This window comes from Xenopus tropicalis, chromosome 8 (genome assembly GCF_000004195.4).
Source record: "Xenopus tropicalis strain Nigerian chromosome 8, UCB_Xtro_10.0, whole genome shotgun sequence".
Classification (NCBI taxonomy): Eukaryota; Metazoa; Chordata; class Amphibia; order Anura; family Pipidae; genus Xenopus; species Xenopus tropicalis.
In genome coordinates, this window is record NC_030684.2 from 77,069,585 (window position 1) to 77,096,245 (window position 26,661).

Genomic DNA, 26,661 nt, shown 5'->3' on the forward strand with positions numbered 1-26,661 from the left:
ACCTGTCTTTTGAAAGAACAGCGACACATTATCAGTAATGGAAATAAAATGGAACACCCAAACACCCCTTGTTGATGACTGGTTTACTAGATATAGGATAATTAACCTCACATACCCTGAGTCAATCAGATGAAATTGGAAGCTGTGTTTGTGCTCTCAGCTCTGCAATGCATAAAAATAGTGGTAGGTTTTTGACTTTAAAGCTGCCCAAAAATCTCCAGATTGGGTGTGACCATTTGACTGGGCTTTTATGGCACCTCAGGGGGAACGAGTATTGACAGGCCATTCCGCTGTTGAACGTTCATTCAAAGGCAGGCAACATCACATGATGTCTGTCTGTTTGGCTTGAAGCACACCTTTATAAAGAATAGTTGCAGATGTGTTATTCCCAACCATATTGTATGATCATAGCCCCGTATGGGAGACAATATTACAGCTCAAACTCTGTTGCAACTGCATCAGCATTGTTCAGCCAAAAGGACAGATTCAACCAATGACCAGTAGGAGTATGAACTCACTGGACAATCGGGAACTACATTATACAATATGGGATTTTGTTGAAGTCCCAACAAGTGGAGAAATCGAATATATAAAAAAAAAAAAAATTTAGCAAACTCAAAAAGTAGTTGCACAATGAAAACTCTTGGCTTCAGGCACTCCTTGGGATGTACCATGGGAAGGTTATTTCCAAAATATGTAATTTATCTCTGTATTCTCTGCTGCTATTACAATTCAAAGAAAAAAAAATTCAAACAAAATAAAAACAGACCACTGAGGTTTGAAACATCTTTTTTTATTACAAAATGTAAAAAAAAAATGCAGTAAGGTATAGAAGAGAGTTTACAGTTGCATTTGGAATAAATTGGCAGCCAATCAATTAACAGATGTAGCAGACGGATACAACATCTGCCTTTTGTTTCACAACCATTCTGCATGTAGCTCTGGTGCAAACTGATTCCATTTGAATCTGAATATTCAAAAAATTGTCAGATTTAGAATTTTTCATTTGTGCTTACTAAAATCTTTTGGCCAGAGAAACAAAACAAATGGATTGGCTAAAGTTGATTTTGCAATTCAGCCCTTTTAAGCCAATAAATTAATTTAATAAATGCTAAATGCTTGGGCAACTTTGATCTGCGATAGGGTCAGTAGCAAAAACACAATACCATACACCTGCAAGCATATACAAAATGTAACCATGTTACCAATGTTATTTTGTCACTGTACAAAGAAGCGGGGTTATCTTTTTCATTACCAGGGGTATCAATATAACTGTGGTAAGGATCAGCCGAGGATAATGCCAATGTTGTTGCAAAATAATTTATCTGTTTTCCCTGTATGAGAAATTCTGTCTACTGAAACAAGATACATGTACGTGGGAATCAGGATTATTTTTTTCTTCATGTATGTGTGACTATTCTTGCGGTCATTGTCCTGTATAGCAGCCAGCAGTAACACTTGCTAGCCCCTCCTTCAGTTCGGTCTTGCACGCTGAAGCACTTCTCATTTGGAACCCAGACAGTCAACTATCCCATTGCTTGATCTCCCATCAAAGAAGAAGAAGTTGTTGTGGGGGGCATCTCTCTGGGATAGAGCCTGCAATAGGAAAAAATGACATGTCTAGTTCTAGATCTGTTCTGATATTGTTTTTTTTTTTTTTTTTTTTTAAGAGTAAATATAGAGCTCACCACTGGTCACAAATTATGACAAGCTCTATTTTTTACACCTTGATAAACAGGTCCCAAAGGCTACTTGAATGCTCAATGCTTGCCAATTATATACATGGATCAAAAAAATAAGCTTTACAAGACCACCCTTAGGCTAAAAACACCCAGGCCTGTTTCTTCGCAGGGATAACTTGTGCAAGCTTCCACTGACTTCAAAAGAAACTACTTGACAGCTTGAATACAAAATAGAGTGTTTTCCCCACTAAAGTGAGTGGGAAGTGGCAGGTGTTTCGGTACTTCTGTGGTGGCTTAAATATGCCAATGAAGAAACCACCCAGTTTGCAATAGCCTTAAAGAAAAAAAGTTTATAAAAGTTAAACTAAAGATAAGGCACTGTTGCCCCGCACTGGTAAAACTGGGGTGTTTATTCCCCCACTTTACAGAGCGCTGGTAAGGCCCCATCTAGAATATGCCATGCAGTTTTGGTCTCCAGTGCTCAAACAGGACATAACTGAGTTAGAGAGGGTCCAGAGAAGGAGTCTGTTTGTGTGATACAGTTTTTTTTTTTTTTTTGCTTGCTGAGCTTTCCCATTTCTGCAAGTTACCATCAATATACTGGATCTTTTGCTCATTGCCAGCAATGTCAAACACTGTGGGGCCAATTTATTATGCTGCGTTATTATTATTATTAACATTTATTTATAAAGCGCCAACATATTCCACAGCGCTGTACAATTAGTGGGTTTCATACATTGGACATACAGAGTAACATATAAAGCAATCAATAACCGATACAAGAGGTGAAGAGAGCCCTGCCCAAAAGAGCTTAAACTAAATTAATTAAAAAACCAGTGTATGCAAGTTCCGGCAAGCGAAAAAAATGTTAAAAAAAAAAAAATGATGCCGTTCCTACCTATGCGGCAAAGCCTGGCACTGTGTGGCAAATTTTGTTCCATATTAAACGCAGTATAATAAATAGGCCCCTGTGTGTGTTCTTCTACCCAGTTATGGAACACCAGGGATTAGATACAAGAGTTATTTGCCTGAAACAGGATGCTCATTAAGAAGGTATATGTCCACCATTTGTGCTACTATGTCATTAGTAGTACTTTACTTTGTATACTGCCTGGCTATGCTGCCCTTTGCAGGTACTTCTGGAATGTGCTTTGGTGTTGGGAAACAAGGTTAAATTGGCAGGAAGAGCCGGGGGAGGCAAGTTAGAAACACGGGTTGGCTAAAACAGGAACAAGAAAGGAAACTGGTTGAAGCACAACAATGTTATGCATGTAACTTCTGTCACACAGCTCTTATTTAGCTGACAAATAAGGCAACTTCAACTCTCTACTTGATTAACAACACACAGCACCCCCATGTGCATTGGTGATGAATGAGTACATAAAGACTTGCAGAAAGTGAAAAACAGACCCACAGTTTGCACAGTGCAAGTAAATGTGCTGACCTTCAGCTTAAGGCCAAATCAAATAGCTTTTACTGCTCTCATAACTGACCTTTTTGTTAAGTGAACAGAGCAGTCACTTGGGATGGAAGCTACCTGCAGGCACATGCATCATGAAAATAATACCCAAGCCAACAAAAGGATTGAAGAATGCCCTGCATTGGCTCCCAGTACATACAGAGGCATCTTTGGCATGAGAATGGTGTATGCATAGGCTGCAATGACAAACAATTTTCTGTGTAGGTATACTTGCACTAAATTTCCCACATACTTAACTAAGCACACTGGTTTTAAACACAATTATTACTATTAATGAGGTGTTAAGAGTAATTATTTGCTAAAGTATGCAGTAATTAAATTTACCTTAACGATTTCCTGCCCCAAAACTCCTCCAACTACTGCGCAGACTGGTGCCATCTCAGAAAAGCAATAGCTTCAAACACAAGGGAGAGAGATTGAAAGGTGCATTTTTTTATTTCTTCATTGTAAATGTGCATTTCACATATTTCATAAAGGTGCATTTTACATGTTTTCTAATGGCACGTTTCACATTTTTTATAAAGGCAAATAAAGTTGTAGTCATTTCAGTCACAATGTGCAGAGTAGCTCTCTGTTTACTGCAAGGCAAGAGCCAACTAATCTTATGTTTCCCAATAGGTCTAAACCCAGAGGAACAGAGATTAACATTGAACACAATAATAATTGGTCTTGATCAATTTTTATTGCACTCAGTATCGATCTCCATTTATGTGGTTTACAGACACTTCGGGAAACATGACGTCAGTTAACTCATAGGCTGCCATGTTGTGACCGCCATGTCTATGCAAGCTTACCTTTTACAAAAAATAATTAGCAGTGCAATGAAGACAGTGTCATTAACACTGCAGGCCATGGGAAAACACTTGAGCAATGTGTTTTCTAACCCAGATTAACAAATTTAAGATTTAATTTAAATTTGGTAGAACACTGCAGAGCCAAACCATGAACATATCCTGATTTTTCACTAAGTGGACTGATATCTGTTACCAGTATAGTAGGAGACACAAATGCATGATTGCAGCACATGTCCGAGGGCAAACAAAGCTGCACTTCATATAAACACAACTGGACCAACTGGTGACTGACCCACATCAAAATAGGACTGTTACCTTGCAAAGTCTTTAGGCAGGAGATCTGGGCTAACACCAAGGGAGTCTAGAACGTCACTGCAGATCTGAAGCAGCAGCTCAGAGTCTTCCTGGTAATTACTTGGCTGGGGGTCCCGTTTCTTGTCTGTGCGAAACTTCATTAAAACTGCAACATAAAAGTTAAGAGGTTTAATTATCTGCAAAGTAAACAACCATTTCTTATTTCTACTTATTTTGTGTAGTAATCGTTGCCCTCACCCACCCTCTGCATAAAATGGGAGTTGTACAATGATATCTTCCATTTGTAATAGTTCTGTTAAAGCCAATAATAAATATACATTCTCTGCAACTTGCCAGTGTAAAATCCCACAGGTAGCATGCTTTGTTATTACCTGGGACACGGTCACTTTAGGGTACATGGACATGTTTGAGGAAAAGATCTTGGGCATTATCGGCCTGCAGCAACAGTAATTCAGTCTCTGTGTATTAAACAAGGCGAGGAGAAAAGACATCCTTTATACACTGCATGTGGCAGCAAGGATTTGCTTTACCGGTGGGATCCATTGTGCAAGTTTTTAAAAATATCTTAACATTTTCTGCATGACTTGAGGTAACACTAGCTACCAGTCAGGGTAAATTGCAGTCAAACTCTTGGTTAAAAACAGAGCAGTATTTATTTGGGCAAATATAAATATAAAGAGACTCCTAAGCAGTAACAATAGTCTCCTTTATGACATATACCTGTGATTGAGTAAATAAGTAGAAATTGCATGGACATACCGAAGTTACAGGCCCAGCAGGGACCAATGTGCACTGCTGGCGGGGGCATATTTACCAACCTCCTTTCCTCAAAACTGGCTCCCATACCACCCACACATCTTTCCACAACAGACAGATAAAGTTCGTAACCAAATCAGCAGGTGATACAATCTCGACTGGACTTTCATGTGGTAAAAGGCAGGTGGGAGGTAGAGCTTATTTTTGCTACTACACAGCCACTTCCTATTATGGCTGTAGTGAATATGTGCCTGACCCAATCACTGATTGTAATCACTAATTATTTTCACATTACCACTGTGGTTTCACTGCTGTCAAACGATACAAGATGAAAAGAACAAAATAATGTCAGAAGAACAGAGATGAGTAGGAAAATTATACGTACACGTATGCTACTCTAATATTGTTTGACAAAAGCTTATCTCAGTTGACAAGTCACATACGGTAAGAGAGACAGTACATAAGGAGAATGTAGCATGTGCTTTATGAGCAGGCTGACCACAAAATGGAGATAAAGGGGCAAATTTATTACGCAGTCTAAAAAAAATGGAAATAAAATTCACCACACCTTGGCGTATAAAAAAACAGTGTAATTCTTTGACGCATTTTTTCTTAGAGCGATTTCTGCCGGAAACAGTCAAATCTGGCATTCAGACGCCATAAAATAAAACACACCTTGATAAATTTGCCATTTTATGCAGCTTTTTACACAGTTTTTTTGAGGAATTTAATTTTACACATCATTATACACAGGCCCCAAAGTGTATCAAATAAATTGTTTCTCCTTGTTGCCCCCTTGCTAAACTCTCTCTTTCTAAGATAAATCTATAGTGTATAGTCCACTGGGTCTAAAAACGAAGGGTCACTTGTGTCTGTATGTACCAAATCAATGAAATAGCCTTTAGTATATATACATACCTAGCTGAGGCACCCAATAAAATAGACAATGAGTATCCTCTTAATAAGCACTACAAAACTGGATCACATTGTACATTGTATATGTCACATTAAACTGAAATATGAATCATACATACAGCAAAAGACTAAAGGCAAGGTGTATGCATGCCTAACAGTATTTCAGGGGTGCAGCACTTTACAGAGGTAGCCCACTACTTTTTCTCACAATGTCTGAGGTCCGGACACAGAATCACTTATCTACATGACTCCTCCATCTATACTAAACAACTTATCTCTGATAAATGTACTGCAATACACAGGGATTGGTATCTATGTTAGGTAAACAGGATAGAAGTATACTTCAGTTAAAACAAAGCGGAAATATATACCACCACTCATTTACTCAATGGCTGCCTTAGGGTGAAGACACGCTGAGCAACTAGTGGCAGCTACTTTTTCATGGCTACAAAACTCTTTAAAATACCCTGCCGTAGACAATACTAAGAATTGCCTCTGCTAAAACACACGTAGAGGCAGCTATCAGTAAAATATCAGTTATTGGGGGTGTGGAAAGTTGCAACATAAATGGGGACCTTGATATCTGCCCTCTTGGACTGATGTATATCAGTAGTGGGCTATTTAAGGGGGGTGTTTGTGCAAAGTCTTTTCACATAGTGTAACGCACATTTGTTTGTCACTTCGTGCATAAAAGGAGGATGGAAGTGACGTAAGGGGTCACCATGGAAACCAGACACATAAAGTGTCCCACATACATTGAAGCCGATACACCATCAGCGTCAATGTTACTTGAACATTAATCGAGTTAAGTAGAATTAAACAAAATTCATATTAACCCAAAGGCTATAAAGGCACAAACACCACAAGTGAAGCAAGCCTGGCAAAAGATATGGCATAAATAAAGGCATTTCTGCAGATTGTTATACATAAAGGTAAAGGCATTATATCACAATCTATATTATAGGAACAAATGCAAGTCAAAATCCCTATTCAATGAAGATGCGATTGCCACCCCGGGATGTATTACCTGTGTTCACAGACGATCTATGCTGGGAGAACCTAACCTGGTTCTATATTCTAATTATAAAGGAGTTGAAAAAAAGAACAGTTGCCAACACTGGCTTTTACACTAATTCTAAAGCCAGGCCATCAAACACAACAAAGTCTGCCTTTATGGGATCAAATATAAGGGACTACAATTTACCAGTAGAACCGACCCTAATACTATCATATTCAGGCAATGCCTGGTTTAGGCTCATGAGAGGCAATGGCCAACAACGGCTACAGAGCCATCAGTTTGTGAGTGCTATTATTAAAAATAACAAATCTCCACTCCCTTGATGTGTTGTATTTTTCATTTAATAGCAACTCCTGAAAATTGTAGTCAATTATCTTTAGGCAGCATAAGAAAGAGCCCTGCTCTGTAATTCTGTTCAGCCACAAAATAAAAGAGGGCCTCATTTTGCTCTAATGAACATAGCTGGATTACACGTAGGTCAATCATATAGGAATTAACCTGGCAGGTGCTGGAAGGCCAGATGTTACTCAAGCAGTGCAGACAATGTGGCAGATGCAGAGCACACAATGGGTCCAGAAGCTAAAGGAAGTGTGGATAGTATTATTTATACTTTCCAACCTTAGGTGACCTGCAATTAATATAGCCACATTCTATGTTGATGAACGCTTTAGCAACATCTGGGGGTTACAAGTTTGATATACTTCAACTAATAGAAGAAATAAGATTTTTGGAACCAGACACCTTGTTGGTGTACAATGGTTTGATCAAAAAGACCTACAAATATTTAACACAGGGGGGTGTAAGAACAATTTTAATAAAATAAGGGGCCAAGAGTAAGTCATTTCATTGTACAGTGGGGGCACATCCTAAATTAGAAAAATCTTTATTGAAAAGTTATGCTCATGACATGTAAATATCCTTCAAATTACATGTAATAAGGTGATGGGATTAGGACACATTCTCTTTTGCCACTTTTCCGCTCTCTTCTCTGAGAGAAAGAGACAGAGAGAAGGGAAGGGAGGACGGAAAGAATAAAAGAATCAGATACAAAGGGAAGTATAGTGACATAATCCAGTTTTTAGAAACAAATAGGTCAATATTAGTTTGCTACACTGAGAAAATGTTATTTAAGATGCAGTGCCACCTTTGCATAAAACAAAATGCCAAGTTGGTATTCTTACCTTGCAAAAGGAAGAAGTCAGTGGGAGTCTTCTTCAGAGCAGACTTTGCCTTTTCACTATGCCAGTCAATTTCTAGGGCATCTTTTAGTGGGCAGAACTGTACTTTCTGACAAGGACAAAAAACAAAATGCAATGGGAATGCTTGTGTTTCAGGAGATTTCCAACTTACTGTCAAACTAAGGCTTCCTTGGTCTGTGATCCTCCCCTACAGCTCTTTATAACTTAAGACAGTAAACAAAACCGTGACTGAGGTTGTTGCAATGTCACTTGTGGATAATGAGACTGAGTGTTCTAGCTAGTAAGGACACTGTGCTCCACTTTATCTAATCTACTTTTCCTACTCTATGCTATGAGAAAACTTTTAATGAGAATAGTACAGAGGAATTTTAGACCTGCAAACATGCATGTCCCGGATGATTGACAAAGATAGAAAGAAAGATGCCAGCTAGAAAATTCTCTTCAGAGCAACCTACCTCACGTTTGTGTTTTAAAGGCTCACGCAACCATTGTTTGGCTTTGGTGAACGAACATCAGAATTTGTCACAGAAAGGACAAGCAAATATAAATAATAAGAAAAAGATGTGAAAGTAATGTATATGGCAGAGGATTTCTGACTTTTAAAGGACTTTTTTGTCATTGCCCTTGATAACTACTAAAATTGTAGTAGATACATGAAAACATTGTTGTAGCCATTCAGCCACAGTTCTAAAGATATCTAGGCCAAAATCTTCAGGTCAGGCTTTTAAAAGCATCTATCACAAAACACAAGTATTCTCCACAAATCTTACCATATAGCCTTCTAAAAAAATTAAATGTACTAATGAAAATGTCCATTAGGATATCAAAATATGATGAAATGTAAACAGGATGGATTGGGGAATAAATAATAATAATTATTATTATTATTATTATAAGTTAATTCAACCACTGCAACTTGGCAAACTTCTCAAGATTTATTGTGCAATTACCATAACTGAAAAATAAAATCAATAAAATCAAAATGTGTTGAAGTTTGGAAACTATGTGTTAGGGAGCCAGAGGCCACTAAAGACCACTGGTTGGGAGGAGGGCGACAGATCCCTTTAAAGGGTTTAAAGGACCAGTGAGTTGTGCTGGAATACTGGTTGGACAGGTGCTTGGCAAACAGAAACAATTTCATTAACACACGGGCAAGTACATGGCAAAGCAGAAGGTAGGCATTGGCACGGTTAGTGTTAACAGGCAGCCAAGAAAGGTTAACAATTGTATTGCAGCACTGGCAGGGTAATAAGGCAAGACAAGGCAAAGGTACTGAGGGCAGGGGAAAGTCTTAAGAACAGCATGGCAAGCATTAACCAAGCTCAAATCCAAAGCCCAGTATAACAGAAGTCAGCCTTGCATGCTTCTTCACAGATCTATTAACCAGCTGGCTTCTGCTACACTGTTTCACAAGACAGAACAATAGGGCAGAGAACAGAATAGGATAGACATTTACTGCTTCCAATAGCAGTTATATTTACTAAAAATAACTTTAAAACCATTGAACATTTGTAATTGTCAGGAGAGATGTAACCATTATAGCAGTATTTCCCAAACTGTGGGGCTCAATGAAGTGGCTGGGACTGATGGCCAATAAAGCACAGGGTCAATACCTGTTTGCTGTTCAACATATTTTTAGGAGCCCAGATCAGAAAATGTTGCAATACATGGCATTTACATTTATATCAGTATACCTACCTGCATGGTATAAGGAGGGGTTCAAAGTTTAGTGTGCTTAATGCACCCTGAACAATCAAGTAAGAACTGTGGAGGGAGCCAGACATGCTTTCATTAGGAATTCAAAGTTAAAAAGCTAGTGCCACTTGTGTTCCAATCTTTAAAGGATTAACTGACACCTCCTTAGCTGTCATGATAGTCTAACTTGAATTGCTGCTAAAAGCCTTCAGTCTATCATTTGCTAGCTCAAGCTACTAAAAAACCGAACAATCAACAGGCAAAATTGGAAAGATTTGTCAGAATAGCATTTTTCAAGAAAATGCACTTTAAAGATTTTGCTAAATGGAGATACACTGATTTACTAAGTAAAGTTGGGATGCAACAATAGGGCTCTGTTCTCTGGCTAATATAACCCAAACCATGACCATCATCACATTATCAATTCAGAAAAATGCACCTTTTTCCTTCTGAATTGCTTTAAGGAAGCATGACCTTTTGGCTTTAAAATGACAGCTACTTGATTAGTGTCTGACATGTCTGCTGTTGCACTGTTGCAAGTACCATTTAGGTCTTGCCTGGAGGAGTGCAAACCAGACCTCATTTTTAGGGGTATTATGGTGGGGGAAATGTGCAGGTGAAAGGTTATGTCACAACAAGAACAGGCTGCAGATACAAGTTGATTACACTTTAATGCTTCATCACTGAAAAAAAGCTTAGGTTACATATGTCCACTGGTCACAAGTCTAACATCCAATCCAACATCCTGGCAAGTAAATTATATATACTGGAGTCTGATTTTATCCAATTTCTGCCTGAGGAGACAGGAATGTATCACCTAGAAGAAATCTGTTATAGAAGATGCTGTCCTGTATTGATCAGATGAGTTCCTAAAACACTGAAAATGACTGTCTAGCACTAGCTCTGCCCGTTTCCTAGATGTGTTTAAAGTGGTTGCTCACCTTTGAGTTTGCAATTTGCAATTTGTCTTTATTTGCTATTGTTTGTAGTTGTTTAATTATTTAAATTTTTGTTTAGCAGCTCTCCAGCTTGGAGTTTTAGCAGCTATCTGGTTGCTAGGGTGCAAATTACAACAGCAACCAGGGAGTGGTTTGAATGGGAGACTGGTATATAAATAGGAGAGGACCTAAATACAAAAATAAGTTCTGAAAATGAACAATAAAACTGTAGCCTCACACAATAGTTTTCTGGCTGCTGGGGTTAGTGACCCCCATTTGAAAGTTGCATGGAGTTAGAAGACGGCGAATTAAAAAAAAACAAAAAAAAAACTATAACAAATAAATAAAGACTAATTGAAAACCTTCTTAGAATTGACCATTATATAACAGTGCTGTCCAACTTCTGCGGTGCCGAGGGCCGAAATTTCTCTAGCATACACAGCGGAGGGCCACTAATGGAAGCCAGTTTTGACCACTCCCCTTTTTTAAACCACACCCATTTTATCACAATGGTGGTAGTGCAGCAAAAGCTCAAATGCTTGGTCCTCACTGCTGGGATTTCAACCGTCATTCATATGTGAAAGAATTATATTATGTCATATAAAGATATACCCTTAAATCCATATGCCTCCTCCTCCCCTGTGGATAGCACAGAAACTCCCAGCACATAATTACACACCTTAGTGACCATTTAATGGCTATTTCAAACTGCTAACAAACTCCCACAACAAACCCCTGCCACGTTCACCTCCCACTGGCAGCATAAGGCAGGCAGAGTATGGCACACACAGGCAGCACTCTGCTTGCCCTATGCTGCTTGTGTGTGCCATACTCTGCCTGCCCTATGCTGCCTGCGTGTGCCATACGCTGCCTGCCATACCTGTTTGTGCCATACCCTCCCTGCCCCATGCTGCCTGTGTGTGCCATAATCTGCCTACCCTATGCTGCCTGTGTGTGCCATACACACAGGCAGCATAGCCAGGGCAATACATACAGTGTCTGAGGTGTGAACAGGTGAACAATGTGGGTGATTACAGTCTGAGCCTGAGGTGTGAACACTGCAGGGATTAAAAGGTTTGAACAACACAGCGGATTACATTTTTAAACAATACAGGGGGATTACAGCCTGAATCTGAGGTGAGAACCATGCAGGGGGCCAGTTAATCTCAGTACTGATACCATTTAAAGTTTACATAAAGGTAAGCCATCAAAACAGCCAGACAGGTGGGGGGGCGCAGCCGCCAATTGGACAGCACTGTTCTATAACATACTAAAAGTTACTTAATGGTGAACTACCCCTTTAAAGTTTTAGAAGAGGCTGTAAATCTGTATTTAAACATGTACCTTGTGCTATCATTTTCTGCACAGGAAATAAATTATATATACCGTATATACTCGAGTATAAGCCGAGGTACCTAATTTTACCTAAGAAAACTGGAAAAACTTATTGACTCGAGTATAAGCCTACCCTAGGGTGGGAAATGCAGTAGCTGATCACATGATATGGATATACCTGATCAGTATTGATAATAATGGGAAATACTGTACTTAGGTACTAATTATAGGTAATTATTGACTGACTGAAGTTAAACACATAATATGTGTTTAACTTCAATCAATTATGATTAACTATAATTAGGATCTATAGGAAATATATACTACAGTATTATATATATGTAATGTATGTAATATGTCACATGTACAGTAATGGGAAAAGTTATATACTGCCCCCGCCAACCCTGTAGCGATTCCCGCAGCCCCCACCATCTCTATAGCCCACACGCACAGCACGGACAGTCTCTCAAAATGAAACAAGTCAGTCTTACACAGTGGCCGATTTAAAGTTCCTTCAGTCCCAGTTAATGTCGCTCTCAGCATGTCGGCTTCCCACAGAAGCGTAGCGCTGTGATAGGAACCACCTTCTACATTAGCCTGCTACCTGTTGGTGCGCTCCACAGTGGCGCCTGGGGCGGAAGTGACGTCACGCGCCCCTTCAGGTTGTCATGGCGTCACGCGCCCCTTCAGGTTGTCATGGCGTCACGCGCCCCTTCAGGTTGTCATGGCGTCACGCGCCCCTTCAGGTTGTCATGGCGTCACGCGCCCCTTCAGGTTGTCATGGCCTTGTCTTCCACACAGTCACATAGATATACTGTCTATCTATCTATATAGATAGATAGACAGACAGTATATCTATGTGACTGTGTGGAAGACGAGGCCATGACAACATGAAGGGGGCGCGTGACGTCACTTCAGCCCCAGGCGCCACTGTGGAGCGCACCAACAGGTAGAAGGTCTTGAGGATTACTCAGGCGATCAGCGGTTCCTATCACAGCGCTACGCTTCTGTGGGAAGCCGACATGCTGAGAGCGACATTAACTGGGACTGAAGGAACTTTAAATCGGCCACTGTGTAAGACTGACTTGTTTCATTTTGAGAGACTGTCCGTGCTGTGGGCTATAGAGATGGTGGGGGCTGTGGGAATCGCTATAGGGTTGGCTGGGGCAGCAGGATTTGCTAGCATTGGGTCTGGGACTCGAGTATAAGCCGAGGGTACATTTTTCAGCACTTTTGTGCTTTTGTTAGCTTGAGAAAGGACCAAAAACTATGCTGTGTATGTGCCATATGTGAAATAAAGGTGGTTTTGAAATGGGAGTGCTGCAATTTTGATATAATAAATTACAGATATTGAAAGAGAAATAAAAAGAATGTGTGTTATTATGCATTACAAGTTTGCTGTTCTGCAGACTCCCACCTATAGAGATACATATTGGTACACGCTGCACAGGGGCTAGGAGCTGGGGCTTATCCCTCCACTAGGAAACAATGCAGTGAAAGCTTTGTGTAGAGAGAGGGTAACTGACTGCTTTAAAAATGTCCAGGTAAGAGATCAGGTCACTGGTCACGTTTATAGTGAATGCTGGGCCATATTTACTGTGCCTTGCATAAATCTGCACCCCTTCCCCCTTGAAACATATTAAAATGTATTTAATTTTTACTATTTGATTTAAAAAACATTTGTAGCACTTTCCCTACATAGTTAGTATAGCAAGCTAGGTACCACCAATTCATCCCTGGTAGTCTACGTACATACCACTTTCTGCTATTAAAGGAGAAGGAAAGTCATTTTGGCATTTTACTGCCAATAGATTTGCCACATTAGTGCCACCTAGAACACTATACTTATTCTGCAGAAAGGTTTATCATACCTGAGTAAAGAACCCTAGAAGCGTTCTCTGTTTGTTTAAGATTACAGCTTCCATTTTAGCTTGGTCTTTATAGCTTCCTGCTACTGCTCTAGCTCTTATAGCTCAGATTACACATTGGGGGAGTAAATTTTATGAATTTTTATGGGAGGGGGGAGCAGGAGAGGGGAAAGAGGAGAGAACTGAAGCTGGACCCAGGAATGAAGGATTTTTCTGAAAGAGGAAGTCAGATACCAGAAGAACATGTTTACAAAAAAAAAGAGTCCTGTGTTTCTTTTGATTGAGGACTCAGTGTTTCTGTGAGTGCTTATGGTTGTATTTACATAGACCTTTCTGATAAAGCTTACTTAGTGTGAAATTCTTTTGTTTAAACTGCAAAACACCATAAGGGCATTTGCTAATCATTGTACCTGTGCTCCTACAAGACTTAAGGTTCCCATGCATGAGTCTTTCAGACCGATTCGGCAGCATTTCTGCACGTGTATAAGGCCCTCCAACAGGCCCCACCAACCATTATTTGGCAGAAAATTGATCAAGCAGGCTTTTTCCATCAGATCAAGAACCACATCAGTTCATTGATGCGGTCCTCTGTTCAAAGGCTCATATTCCCTTCATTGTAATGACTGAAAGAAGCAATCCTTCACAATGATGATCTGTTACCTTCAAAGCAACCAAAGAGTTTTTCCCATAGTCCTTAACAGAAAACATGCTATAAAAATGTGTTCGAATGATAATAACATTATGCAGCAGGTTTCCTATTTAAAGGAGACATTTTATATAAAGTTCATATTAAGTTATAATATTCACCCTCCCTCAAAATTTGAAATGATGCAGAAAGAAAGAGGTTTTTAAAGCATTTTACCTCCTAAAACTGCAATTATATGAGAGCTACAGAGACAACCACTCAAGTCTGAAGCCAGAGCGAAATGAAACATGGGAGTGTCCTTCAGTCAGGCTTTACTCAGCAGCAGCGCAGCAGGGAAAACCTTCTGTGTCTCTCTGCTTGTGCTGCTGGGGGGGGGGGGGACAGGAGAGGAGCGAGTAGAGCAGGAACGGACTGCCCGTGACATCGCTAAGCCCTGCCCTCCCTATGCATATTCACTTCACTTTAAGTAGATATGAGAGCCAGCGGCCCTGAGACACATACTGAAGTCTAAACTGGAAGCTGCATAAGGTCTGGGTAGAGCACAGTTTTCAAGCTGTTATGGTCATATTTGAACCCAAAGGTATTAAAATAAAAGCACTTACTTCTATTTTAGAGTTTTTTTTACATGGTTTAGTGCATTGTAAAAATTTATGCTATATATCCCCTTTAAATGAATGGAGAATAGTGCCTACTGGCAGAAAAGGGCAATCTGATCACTGCAGTTCTCCCATGAGAGTATTGCAGTTTTCAAAACTATGTGTGCCACTGGCCTAGGGTTAAATTTAAAAAAAAAAAAAAAAAAAAAATCACTACTAGTTTTTGCATAATTACATATAGTTAAGTTGGGTTAAAAAAAAAGACCAAAGTTCATCAAGTTCAGCCCTTCCAAGTGAAACCAAGCACACACACACACACAAACGTACACTGACCTATCTATACACTCATATACATAACTATATATACCAATATCAATACTTACTTGGATACTATGCTTGTTGAAGAACTCATCCAGGTCCCTCTTAAAGGCATTAACAGAATCTGCCATTACAGCATCACTAGGAAGGGCATTCCACAACTTCACTGCCCTCACTGCGAAAAACCACTTACACCGCTTCAAAAGAAAGTTCCTTTTCTCTCATCTAAAGCTATCGAACAACTCTGCTAAAAGTATCCCACTCAAAGTACAATTACCTGTTACATTAAATCTGCCCCACCAAGTTGAAAACCATGTGTATGTAAAGTGGTCGTAACTGGTACATTACTTCTGCCGGCACCAATATTGTATCACTATTTGAGGTCTTTTACATGCTTGAATGCTGAGGGAGTTAAGGCCCCACAGAGGTACTAAGCTAAATTGCAAACTGTTCAGACATTATTGTGTTCTTCCAGGCAGTGCATTCGCTCACAAGTAGGGAATAAAGAACACATCCCTTAAGCATTTTCCAATTTAAATATGTCACTTTGCAAAGTCTGTCAAGTAAAAATGAAGTCCCATTTGCAACACTTACTGTTTGCAGAGTACCTCAGGCATCCTAATTTATGTCAGAGAAGAATAAATTAATGTGAAGGGCGGGATTGTCTTACTAGAGAAGATTACAGAATGATTTCACCACATCATTTCCCAACTTGTCTACATCAAGGCAACAAAGTGAGGTTGGTGCCATGGAACAGACTAGTAGCAAAAAAAATTCTCGCCAGCCTCTCTGGCTTTATAAAGGGATGCTATGCACTTGGGGAAAATAGGTACAGAGATGGGACCCATTATCCAGAATGCTCGGGACCTGGGGTTTTCCGGATAAGGGGTCAGATTCGGATCTCCTACCTTAAGTCTATTAAAAAAATGATTTAAACATTAAATAAACTCAATAGGATTGTTTTGCCCACAATAAGGATTAATTATATTTTAGTTGGGATCAAGTACAAGGTACTGTTTTATTATTACAGAGAAAAAGGAAATCATTTTCAAAAATGTGAATTATTTGATTAAAATGGAATCTATGGGAGATGGACTTTCCATAATCTGGAACTTTCTGGATAAAGGGTACCTTACAGAGCATATAAAATACTATATTCATATTAGAGACTGCTTAGAAGGATGTAAAGAGAATATTCAACTTTAAATTAACATTTAGTATTTTATAGATGGACCTATTCTAACCAACACTTCAGCCACTTTATTTTGTATCTTTGTTTTATGCTGGTTCTTTCTAGCTTGCAGCTAAAAGATCTTTCAGGGTGTTTAGTGACCTCGGCAACTAAAAACCAAACCAAGTATGAGGCTTCAATTTTTGTTATTCTTATTTTTTTTTTTTTTATTACATATTTTCTTACTTTTCAAACACTGATAGTAATCATATAGTAATTTAAAACTGCTGCCTGGTTAGCCCTATTAACCAAACAGATTAAAATTCAAGCCCAAAAGTCACGCAAGAAAAAAAGTAAATATTTCAAAAAGCACAAAAATAAAAAAAAAATGGTAGACATCGTAGAATACCACTTTCTACATCAGTATGTCAGAAGTTCATTTTCAGGTGAACATTCCCTTACAATAAAACATTTTTATTTTTTTTCCCCAATGATGATGGGCCATCCAACCATTTGGTCTGCATGCTTTAGAAGACATAAGTCAAGTATGGATTTGCGGCAAATTTCTGTGTTTCGCCATTGGCGTATTTTTTGTGAAACAGACGAAAAAAATTGCCACGCGTCAAAAAAAATTATGCAACAGACCCCAATAAACAACAGGAAGGGGGAAAATTAAATAAAATAAAGTTGTAAAAAATGTGCATGAATAAAAATATTTCAGAATTTAATATTCTTCATTAACCTATTATTACACTGCATATATTAATTGTACATAGCAAACTTTATAGGCATGCTTGAAGGTGGCATGATTTTTTAGGGCAAAACACGTTTTCAGTAAAATGCTTTATAAAATTTGCACAAAGAAATACCTTTTTACAATGCAAATAACTTTCCATTACAGGCTTTTATCACATTTCCATCCATAAGGCTTTATCAAGTACTATCCTGATAACAGAAGATAGAATTTCAAATGAAAAAAAAAAAAAACACACCATAAGGAGCCATTACATCAGCACATCTGCAGACACACTAAAGCAGAATTTGGCACAAAAATGCATACGCAAGCAGTTTTGTGCCAAATTCTACTTCGTACACCCAGGCAGATGCACTTATCCCCAGGCTGCGAATCCACCCCATGTGACAGAAGCCTAAATTACCAGTGTACATTTAAAGGAAAAAGAAAAGGCTAGTAAAGAGTTAATCTCAAGTTGCAGGCATACCTTCAGTTGTCTCAATAGTGCCCTTAAGTCTCCCCATATTTCACCTGTTCAGAAGATCTGAAGCCAAACAGGAAGAAAAAACACTGAGCTGTGTAAAGAAAAGTTCCCATAATGCCTCACTCCTGCACAGACATGCAGACCAAATAAACATGCTCAGTTAGTAAGACTAAGTCAGCTTCCTGCTGATTGGCTCAGATCCACATTCCTAAGGGGGGGGAGTGAGTTCTTAGCATTCTTGAGGGAGGGGGGAGCAGGAGAGAGGAGAGAGCTGTGTGTCTCTAGCAGAGGAAAACAGACACAACTAATCTTGTTCCAGAGAAGTCAGTGCAGCGTTTCTGTGAATGCTTATGGCTGTATTTACATAGACCTTTCTGATAAAGCTTAGTTTTTACCTTTCTTTCTTTTTCTTGCCCAAATTGAACTTTTCTTTTGTCAAACACCATCATACCTTTTTTACCAAAATGCTCTCTGTAGGATCAATCTTTGCTTTCTTGGCCTCTGGACCATCTTCAACTTCCTGCTTTGCTTTGGAAACTTTGGCAACTTTGGCCTTTTCTCTGAAACAAGAATACTTTTTTTAACTAATGACATCCAACTACAAGATGTGCGTCTTACTGCCTCAGTGTTTCATTTTATTATGTCAAAGATTAATATTTTTTTCATCTATTAATCATTTTATTAGGCATCTTTTCTGTTTACAAGTAAACAAAAAAGCTCTCTGGTTGTCAGGGTCACAATTTACTGACTGACAGACTATGATTTAATCTAGATTTTTCTAAATGCAAGGGTAATTAAGCCTAGCATGCAAAAAAAATAATTGAAAAATTAATACAAATTATCTTAGAATACTACACTCTACACCATAGTAAAAGACAAATTTAAGGTAAACCACCACATAAAATAAAGTGGTTGCACAACCTCTCTGAATTTATTTTTACATTCATGTGAATGGAAATTGCTTGCAGGAGGGGAAAGGAGTTTGAACATGGGCCTATCACTTTTAGACACATTTAGAACTTTTGGAATACTTGAAATCAAATAAATGTGCTCCCCTGAAAACACTATTAAACACTGCCTCGTTTTTCTTTCACGTGGATCATCTGGTAAATCCAAAACAGTGACCTTGGAGTGCCACTCCATTTTAAAAAAAAAAAAAAAAAAGTCTATAAACACATATTAGCTCTTAAACTTTCATTAATGCAAAATAAGTAAAGAAACAGGAAGGAAAACTTAATTGTGCTGCCTTATTATGACATCTACACAAAGTCAGATCTACATGGCAGATTTATAAATATTTGAGATTGCATTTTTCCACGATTTGAAAAAAAAAAAAAAAAATTGTCTTAAAATGTCAAACAACTTTATGGTACACTGACTAATTTTGCAACATGTCCAAATCTTTTCAGTCCTAGAAAACCTCTCATTAAATTTTTAGTTTGTTTTGGGTCAAAATAAGGACTTGTAATTTTCAACTTAAGTGTTTGAAAACCATTAAACTGGCCAAATAGTATCTACCTGCGTGTGGCCAGTTTTAGTCTGAGAGCCGCCCACCCGTGATGATGTAAAATGGGCTGTCACTGACCCACATATATAGGTTTGGTTACAAAAATGCAGTGTGCAACTCTCCCTTTGACTTTCTTTTGACTGTACGTCTAAAAATGATCTTTTGTGCACACATTTAAATACATGAATACAGAATAATTACTAAATTGGTTATGTGCAGAAGCATAATACTTACTCAACAAACTCATGTTCTCCAAGGTCAGCAAACATGTAGCCGTGGTACCCAAACACATCTCCAGTGAAAAACTTAATGTTGTGTTTGTGGCAGATATGGTCCACTCTTACTAGGAGGTCCCTGGAGCAAGAAGTTAGACACACCTTAAAAAAAAAAAAAAAAATCATCATGGATTTCCACTCCCTGCAGAAGCCTACCGGAGCTCAAACAGACCTGTTACAGATCCATAAAGGAAATTTTTACCAAACTTGCCCAAAAGTGCTAACATTTTACTCACAATGAATTCTGATTATACATACTGCTAAATCCATTCAGATGAGGATTTCATGTATTTATGATCACAGGGCAAAGAAGCTGCATACTCACCCTGGCTCTGGCTATTTCACCTAGAAGGGCACAACACATGTGTGCACCAATAGGCCACACATCTGCATATGTAAGGATGGAGTGATTACCAGAAGTGTAGACACAACAAACATACACTAGTAACCCCAGAATGAGTGCCCCTTTTTAAATGTTGGACTTGGGACCTAAGGGGCCCACTGCAGGGCTTGATCTCTGTTAGCACCTTTAAAACCTGGTAGATGAAATAACTTCATAGATTACAAGTGCTTGTGCTGTGGTTAAGGATTATTTAAATCACTTGGGTAAAGTTGTGTGAATTAAAAGGGGAACAGTGTGATACCATAACAAAAGTATAAGAAACAACATTTTATTTTTTGACTATGACATAAAAAAAAATCCCCAAAACTTTTTTGTTGCTAGTTGATATAATACCACACAAAAACAAACACTGAATGGTTTCAGGGGCTGTGACCTTCCTTTTAGACAGACAATGTTGAAGAGGTGCTCTCTGGCACCAAAGAATTGTTCCCAAATGCCTTGTGAACATTATCACCAACAATCTAGATATCGGCTTTAAACTCAGCAACTGCTTTCTCCTGTGTTGCTGAGACAGAAAGTAAAATAGACTTTTTTCTCCTCTGAATAAGTTTCCTGTTGTTACACTCTGTTTCCTCATAGACACAAAAAGCTGGCACAGGGAGTAGAAACAGAGTGCTTGTTTTTAAGAAAGGCACTCTAGTCAACAGATTTAAACACATTTCTGCCCAGCCTCAGGAAGTTCTATTTCCTCTTGTACCTTGTATATTGTTTTCTACATATTCTACATATACTTATTAACATTTAAAAGAAAAATTAAAAAATGAGTGTCCAGGCCTGTATAATTCTGATCATTGTCAGTACATTTGGTAACACAAGAACATTATGTTTCCATGTTTTATGGCCCTGAAACATTGGGTCTTTTTTGTAATATTTTAAAGATTTCATGTAAGTGTTTGAAATGGAGTGGTACACTTTAACTTTTGTGCCCTACTTAGACTTTAATGCAAAACCCCAATCTAAAGATTTTACAGTGTGCCGAAATAAAGAAATACCTGACATTCTTAAATACTAATGATTGGAAATATCTGCTGGTGGGCAAGAGAATTTTAGAGACCACAGTTGCACCTGAAATTATCACTACAGTCAAAAAGCCTGTTGTGTCATAAGCCTTAACATCATCTTGTGTCAGCACCTTCAGCTTAGAGCATGTGCAATGTCTCACTTTGTTGACGTGTGCATGCCAAATTTTGACTTCATTGATAAGGCCTTTGTCAAATAGGTGGCCCTGCAAAGCAAACTCACTACATATAGTATTCTCTTGAACTTTTATGTAGTATAAGCATTGGTGGACAGAAAGAAATCCTTATACTTATGTGCACTCATTTGCAATATTCAAATGTGCGCAAATGAGAATAAATGTGTTCAACATGTCCATGTCCAGTGCTTTTTTTGAAAACGGTTTATGATAAGTTAAAAGGCAACAGGGTGAACGTAGACTGGAAAACCTTTACAATATAAATATATATTTCACCAACAGAGAAGTAATAAGACAGCAGAATTGCTTAAAGGCATATAATTGACACCAGAGCCATATTTAGCTCACAAAAAACATTCCAGATGGGCACATACTTGAATACTTACAACATCAAACTGTGTGAAAAAATCATCAGATTTCTGATTTATGTTTTCAGTATCTGCTTCTACTGATACCATTGGATTGAGATTCCGTGCCCGATTAAGAGATGCCTCAGCTCTATTCTGGCCCAGGGACCCAGAAGGAATTAGGAACTGAGCTCTTGAATCTTCTGAAGAAACCTGCAGATAAAAAGTATGAATTAAAAAAAGACAAAAGCCCAGCCCCCATATAAAAATATTTTTAAACTAAAATACTCTTTATGCACAACTAGGGTAGCACACTTACAGAACTCCTGCTCAGAGTCCTCCGTGATTTTAACACCAAATCCTTCTTTATTTTCTATATACATGCTGTTCCATGCCAGACTTCCTTCAGGACATGGCAGAAGCCTGCTCAGTTTGCACTTCTCTCCCCCTCCGCTCTCTTATGTAATCTTAACAGAGAGCAGTTTCCTGCCTGAACGCTGCTGCCTGGAAGTGAAGACCAAGCTAAAATGGCTGCTGCTATCTTAAACAGAGGGAGATTTTAGAGTTGTTTACTCAGTTATGGTAAAGCATTCTGCAGAATAAATGTAGGGTTCCAGTTTGCACTATTGTAACTAAACTATTGGCAATAAAATGCCTGAGTAGCTTCCCTTCTTCTTTTAACAGCTTCTTAGGTATAAATCACCACCATTTTGTCTATATGATAAAGGGACAGGCATGAAAGTAAGATAATTCTTCTAAATGTAGTGTTGAGCTGGACATACACATGCAGATTTCAACTGCCAATTTGTTTTTTTCAGACCAAGCCAGCAGTTTATCTGCCCATGTGTGGGCCCTCCCTAGTGACCGATCCAACAGACATCTGGACTAAAATCAGACAGATTTCTAATAGCCAGGTTTGAAAATCCCAGCAGACGGGGACAGCAATGATATTGTCCTCACCTGACACAGCTGCTTATTATGATCCAATCACTGGCCCAGGGGCCAAACAAACATATTAGCCAGATTTGGCCTGCATATAGGTGGCCAAATCAGGCAAGTATCGGTTTGTTTGGGGACACTGCTATTACAGCGTATCTTCTTGTGTATAGCCAGCTCTAGTCTGAACTTGAACAGATAATACCAAGAACAAATAAAATACAGAAGAAGAAAATCACACACATTTTTTAGCTTCTGCTGTGTATGTCTGATGGCGCCGGGGGTGAAGCAAAAGCAGCACACGGATAAGCTGAACCACAAGGAAACCTCTAATGCTTTATTGTGTCAGAAAAAATGCACTCTACTTTTTGGGGGTGTGTCCCTACATCAGGTGGGGGTTGGAAAACATCTAGAAACAGCCAATTAGCTTGCATTTTGCTTAAAAACTAAAACTTGATAATGCTCTGATGTCTTAACAGAAAAGCCCAAGGTTTGATTTAATGTTGCTGATGTTAAATGTACGGGAATAGGTTGAAGACGCAAGTCTGATCCTATACATGCTCGTAAGAAATCTCTAGCAGGAATGCCCTCTAGTGGCTGCATAGCCTATATCCAACTAAGGACTTTATACTTTTATCTCGCTTTACAACTAAAAACAAAGAAAATACAATAGTAGAAGCAATATTAAAAAAAAAACTAAACAACAACAGTGTTCTTCTTGAGCCATTCTGTGCAGTGACACTGTTTCTCTGCATATTACCAGTAAACAAGGAGGTTCATTATGCAGGGGAATATGGTAATCTAATTAGCTACCTAGCAAAGACCAAACAGGGTCTTGTTTAAACTAAAATAGGAAAACGTTCTGTTAAGCACAATTCCTGTTTTATCAAACTCATGTTGTTGACATTGCCCCTTTAAGGAATCCAAAGTGGTATTTGCTCATTAGTGTAGAAATGCTGCTCATTGGTCAGAATGGACCCTTTAGAAAGGCAGTCAGGCTGGCTATTGGCAGACACTGGGCCTGAGTACAGCTGCAGTGAAAATGCTGTGTGTGGCATTATCTTTAGGATGTATTAACATTAATGGACAGCACCAGTAAATCAAGAGTAGATGCTCCATAAAAAGGTTTTTAAGTTCTGCATTCCTAGGTTTGATTCTCACATACGCTTGCAAATCTAGTAGCATGTAGCAAAGGTACCTGATGGTTTTCTTGTTTTTATTTTATTTTTTCTAACCTCACTGCCATCTTTAATACCAAACTGGACTCTTGGATTCAATGGCGATCTACTTCATATACATTTTGACTGGGCTGCAATGTTGCGGACAAGGCAGATGGGCAAGGGCATTCTACTGATTTGAATATGCACAAGACATCATTTGCATGCTAGCAAATGTGAAATAGGAGCTCTAAAAATCTAAATCAAGGTTTTAACAGAGGCACTGTGCACTGTGTCTTTAATCCTATATCTGGGCAAATTATATCCGAGCTAAATTATTACAAAATCAAGATATTACCAGGTGTAATCTATGAGGAACATTACCAGCCATTTCATTCTGCAAGCAGTTAGAAAGAAGAGTAGTGCAATACAAATGCTAGATTTTATCCCTACATTTTTTTTCCATGTATCTAAAAGTTATGCTTAATCCCTTTGCCACAGATCTTTAGAATTTCCAGGTGTGCAAGCATTAAATCAGTTTATAAAGCTCATTCAGTACTTGTGACTTTCCCCTGACCCTAGGCAACAAAGAAAGCTGGGGAAAGGGTGGCCTCTGGGTCAAGATCTCTCCAGGGGCCAAGGACAATGTGATAATCATATATCTGTCTTGCTGTTTAGTTCAGCAACCAGGGTTTGTTTCTTAATGCCTTGTTTGGTATATATATGTATTAATTTAATGCATCCATTAGTGAGTATGATGATAATATAGCTTAATGTCCTCTTTAAATAAGCAAAAACATTATTGTAGCTTTGAAAATGGTTTAAATAATGTCCTAACCTGCTCATGGTCCAGCAATGTTAATGCCTTCACTCCAGCCAAGATTAAGTTTTTGGCAACTTCAGCCCCAAGTCCTCGCATGCCCACCAAGAGAACTCTGGAAGTGCGCAGCCTAGAAAAAGAATTGGAAACACACATACTATATGATAGCTATTCAACCCCTTAAATGCAGTTGTTTTTAGGCTTAAACCCTTGTTTAGGCCCCTTAACTCATAAGGAGTCAGTGCATCCACTTACAGAATGCATCAAGTTGCTGTGTTAATCAATAAACTGGTTTACTAAACTCATACTAAGAAATGGTGTGAGGGTAAGCACAACTATTACTCTAAAACTGACATTTTATAAAAACTGAAAAAAAATACATTTTAAGCAATTAGAAAAAAAAAAACCAAATTTGTGGTACACTGTTTGAGAACAGGTTTTGTCATGGTAAACTGTGCATTTAAGTCAGTGATCCCCAACCAGTTGCTCACCAACCCCTTGGATGTTGCTCAGTGCCCCCAAACCAGGTAGTTATTTTTAAATTCCTGACTTGGTGGCAAGTTTTGGTTGAATAGAAACAGGATTTCCTACCAAATAAAGCCCCCTGTAAGCTGACAGCGTGCATAGAGGCTGCCTAATAGCCAATCTTAGCCCTTATTTGGCACCTCCATGAACTTATGATGCTTGTGTTGCTCTCCAAGTCTTTTTACATTTGACTGCGGCTCACGAGCAAGAAAGGTTGGGGATCCCTGATTGAAGTAGTCAATATAAGTTTAAAAGTTGGTGTATTTAGCTTAAGAAAACATCTGCATTTAATGGTATCACTGTCAAGCCTACTCTCATCTATTAATGGCCAGATTATGGTGACAAACATTGTGTCGCCCTTTGTTAAAGAAAATAAGATTGTGCCTAGTAGCTAGAACTGATTCTTGTACATGGCAATATCTAATACCAGATCTTCAACTTCCCAGTGCATAGTGAATTATAAGCAAATTTGCTCTCTGCACATGCCATGGTGCTCAATACTCCCTATACTGTCCATGCCAGACAGTTCTTAATCCACGTGTGCTGCACTCCAGGCTAGATACTTACTTTTTTCCCTTGTAATAATACTGGCATCATGCACCATTTCTAATGGCCAAGTGGCAACCTCACGCATATCAGGCAGCTTTCCCCTGTACTATATATGTTGGGCTCTTCTCTTTTTTTTGTGCACACCAACTCACCCCCCCAGGTATTGAGCCTTACCTTGTATTACACAAAATCAAAACTTCTGCATGTCTATATGTTCTCCACATTAGAACGTAAGCAGAAAGTCTATGTGATTAACATAATATGTGCTGCGAGGCTCAGCGAGTGTAAAACACAGGTGTCAAACGTTGAAAAGGGTGGGAAGCCGTTCTCCCCAATGGTAATAGGCATAACAATGCTAGATACAGATAGCCAACATGCCATCCCATGCTCTAAATGTTATGCTTGTTTTCATTAAACAAATGGCTGTCCGCGCCAGGCCTCCCCTAATGTATTATCATCATCATTACCTCTTCTGTGCCTCCAGCCCCCACAAGCGGATCTGCCGGTCATACTGCGCCGCCTCTTCCTCACTGATCACTGCCTCCTCCTTCTCCACCATTCTGCTAATCTCTCCCTACAAAAGCCGGTTGTTCCCACACCGAATGAATGGAGACCGAAGTGAAAGCGAGGAGAAAAAGGGGAAGAACCTAAAGCGTCATCTAAGGACGGACTGACACGTGACCATTAAGCGCCCTCCTTTTCCGGCCTGGAGTTGAAGCATTTTACTTCCGAGGGTAGTGATGTTTTTGCTCTTGGCGCTGTCAGTGTGCTCTGTGCTCTCTGTGTTGAAGTCATTCTGTTGGGGTATTTTTTAGTTTACCAACACTAAATTGTAAAGCCGCAATAGTCTATAGTGCTGTACAGTAAAAGGGTGCATATATCGCGCATACAAATACTGAAGTGTTCCTTTGTGTTTTTTTTTTTTTTTTTTTTTTTTAAATGGGTGTTGGCCTTGGAGATCTCTCACCAATAAAAGCCACAGCAGGGGAGGATCAGCCTGTGGG

The 26,661-nt window shown here is 38.9% G+C and overlaps 1 protein-coding gene across 2 annotated transcripts; it reads right to left on the reverse strand.

Moving 5' to 3' along the window:
- Positions 1–772: 772 nt before the first annotated feature.
- Positions 773–26,340, reverse strand: sae1 (SUMO1 activating enzyme subunit 1). Of its 2 annotated transcripts, XM_031890472.1 has the most exons (10): positions 26,125–26,340; positions 24,602–24,713; positions 21,710–21,883; positions 19,685–19,827; positions 18,395–18,503; positions 8,142–8,247; positions 5,596–5,670; positions 4,272–4,416; positions 3,487–3,556; positions 773–1,596 (listed from the first exon to the last, which is right to left on the reverse strand). In XM_031890472.1, exons 1-10 carry the CDS (start codon positions 26,214–26,216, stop codon positions 1,504–1,506), a joined length of 1,119 nt encoding a protein of 372 aa, XP_031746332.1. In that variant the 5' UTR covers positions 26,217–26,340; the 3' UTR covers positions 773–1,503. The 2 variants fall into 2 exon arrangements, with proteins under 2 accessions (XP_031746332.1, NP_001016870.1); NM_001016870.2 differs by lacking the exon at positions 5,596–5,670 and having other exon boundaries at positions 778–1,596; positions 26,125–26,220.
- Positions 26,341–26,661: the final 321 nt, after the last annotated feature.

Bases quoted from the DNA above. Each gene is read 5' to 3' on its own strand.
- sae1 (XM_031890472.1), bottom strand. From the start codon at position 26,216: ATGGTGGAGAAGGAGGAGGCAGTGATCAGTGAGGAAGAGGCGGCGCAG. The intron at 24,714-26,124 runs GTAATGATGATG...TTCTTTTTCTAG, and splicing joins GGGCTGGAGGCACAGAAGAG to GCTGCGCACTTCCAGAGTTC. The intron at 3,557-4,271 runs GTAACAGTCCTA...TTGTGTTTGAAG, and splicing joins CTGCCTAAAGACTTTGCAAG to CTATTGCTTTTCTGAGATGG.